The sequence below is a fragment of the Lagopus leucura genome, unplaced genomic scaffold (assembly GCF_019238085.1).
Source record: "Lagopus leucura isolate 7727_CA_CO unplaced genomic scaffold, USGS_WTPT01 5490-0_obj-0_obj, whole genome shotgun sequence".
NCBI lineage: Eukaryota > Metazoa > Chordata > Aves > Galliformes > Phasianidae > Lagopus > Lagopus leucura.
In genome coordinates, this window is record NW_024964075.1 from 1 (window position 1) to 1,418 (window position 1,418).

The 1,418-nt window shown below is 66.9% G+C and overlaps 1 protein-coding gene across 1 annotated transcript; it reads left to right on the top strand.

The window, feature by feature from the left end:
* Window positions 1-9: 9 nt before the first annotated feature.
* LOC122191529 (zinc finger and BTB domain-containing protein 7B-like) lies at window positions 10-1,412 on the top strand. The gene is made up of 2 exons (XM_042891811.1): window positions 10-465; window positions 1,192-1,412. The coding sequence occupies exon 1, from the start codon at window positions 30-32 to the stop codon at window positions 450-452; it is 423 nt and encodes a 140-aa protein (XP_042747745.1). The 5' UTR covers window positions 10-29; the 3' UTR covers window positions 453-465; window positions 1,192-1,412.
* The last annotated feature ends 6 nt before the right edge of the window (window positions 1,413-1,418 follow it).

A 1,418-nucleotide genomic window follows, 5' to 3' on the forward strand; every position in this document is an offset into this window, starting at 1 on the left:
CCTACAGGAACGACAAGCTGAAGATCCACATGCGCAAACACACGGGCGAACGGCCCTATTCGTGCCAGCACTGCAGCGCCCGCTTCCTGCACAGCTACGACCTGAAGAACCACATGCACCTGCACACGGGCGCCCGGCCCTACGAGTGCTACCTCTGCCACAAAGCCTTCGCCAAGGACGACCACCTGCAGCGGCACCTCAAGGGCCAGAACTGCCTGGAGGTTCGCACCCGACGCCGGCGCCGCGAAGACCCCCCTCCTCCGCCGCCCCCCGACGCTCCGCCCGGCATCGACCTCTCCAATGGGCGCTTGGAGGGGCTGCGCCTCTCCCTGGCTCGTTATTGGGGGCCGGCGCAGATTAAGGAGGAGGAGGAGGAGCCGGAGATGGAGATGGAGCCTGAGGCTGAAGAGGGGCCGCAGCCGGACGGCATGGTGCCCGTGGAGATGGTGTAGAGCGGCCGGCCCGGTGGGGCACGATGGGGGGCGGTGGGCTGAGCCGGGCCGGGCCGGGCTGAGCTGGGCTGAGCCGAGTTGAGCCGTGCTGGGCTGGGCTGGGCCGAGCGATGCCAGGCTGAGCTGAGCTGGGCTGAGCCGTGCTGGGTTGAACCAGGTGATGCCAGGCTGGGCTGAGCCGGACCAAGCTGTGCTGAGCTGAGCTGAGCCGAGCCGTGCTGGGCCAAGTGATGCCAGGCTGGGCCAGGCTGAGCCAGGTGATGCCAGGCTGAGTTGTGCTGAGCTGAGCTGAGCTGGACCAGGCTGTGCTGAGCTGAGCTGAGCTGTGCTGGGCTGAACCAGTGATGCCAGGCTGGGCTGAGCCGTGCTGGACCAAGCTGGGCTGAGCCAGGTGATGCCAGGCTGTGTGCTGGGCTGGGCTGAGTTGAGCTGGGTTGTATCAGGCTGGGCTGTGCTGAGCTGAGCTGCGTTGGGCCAAGCTGTGCCAGGCTGAGCCGTGCCAGGCCAAGCCATGCTGGGCCAAGCTGTGCCAGGCTGAGTTTGTGCCGGGCTGAGCTGAGCCAGGTTGTACCAGGCTGGGCTGAGCTGTGCTGAGCTGCGTTGGGCCAAGCCGTGCCAGGCTGCACCGTGCTGAGCCGTGCTGAGCCGTGCTGAGCCGCTCCAATCAGCACCGAACAGCAGAGTTCTGCGCTGTGCCGATCCGCGCTGAGCGGAGCCGTTCTGTTCCGTTCCGGTCCAGATGGAGCCCAGCGCAGCCCCGGCCGTTCCGTGCGGTACCGGAAAGGAGCGAACCGTCCCGAACCGGGCGTTGCCCTCTGGGCCGGGGAGGAGCGGATCGGTTCCTCCCGTTGTCCCGGAGCTGCGCTGCCCGCTTCGCCCCGCCGCGCTCCGTTCCTGTTTTTCCCGTCACGGTTTGTTCTGAATTATGCAAAGGGGGAAATTCCCCCCCCTGGCGGATTTGCACAA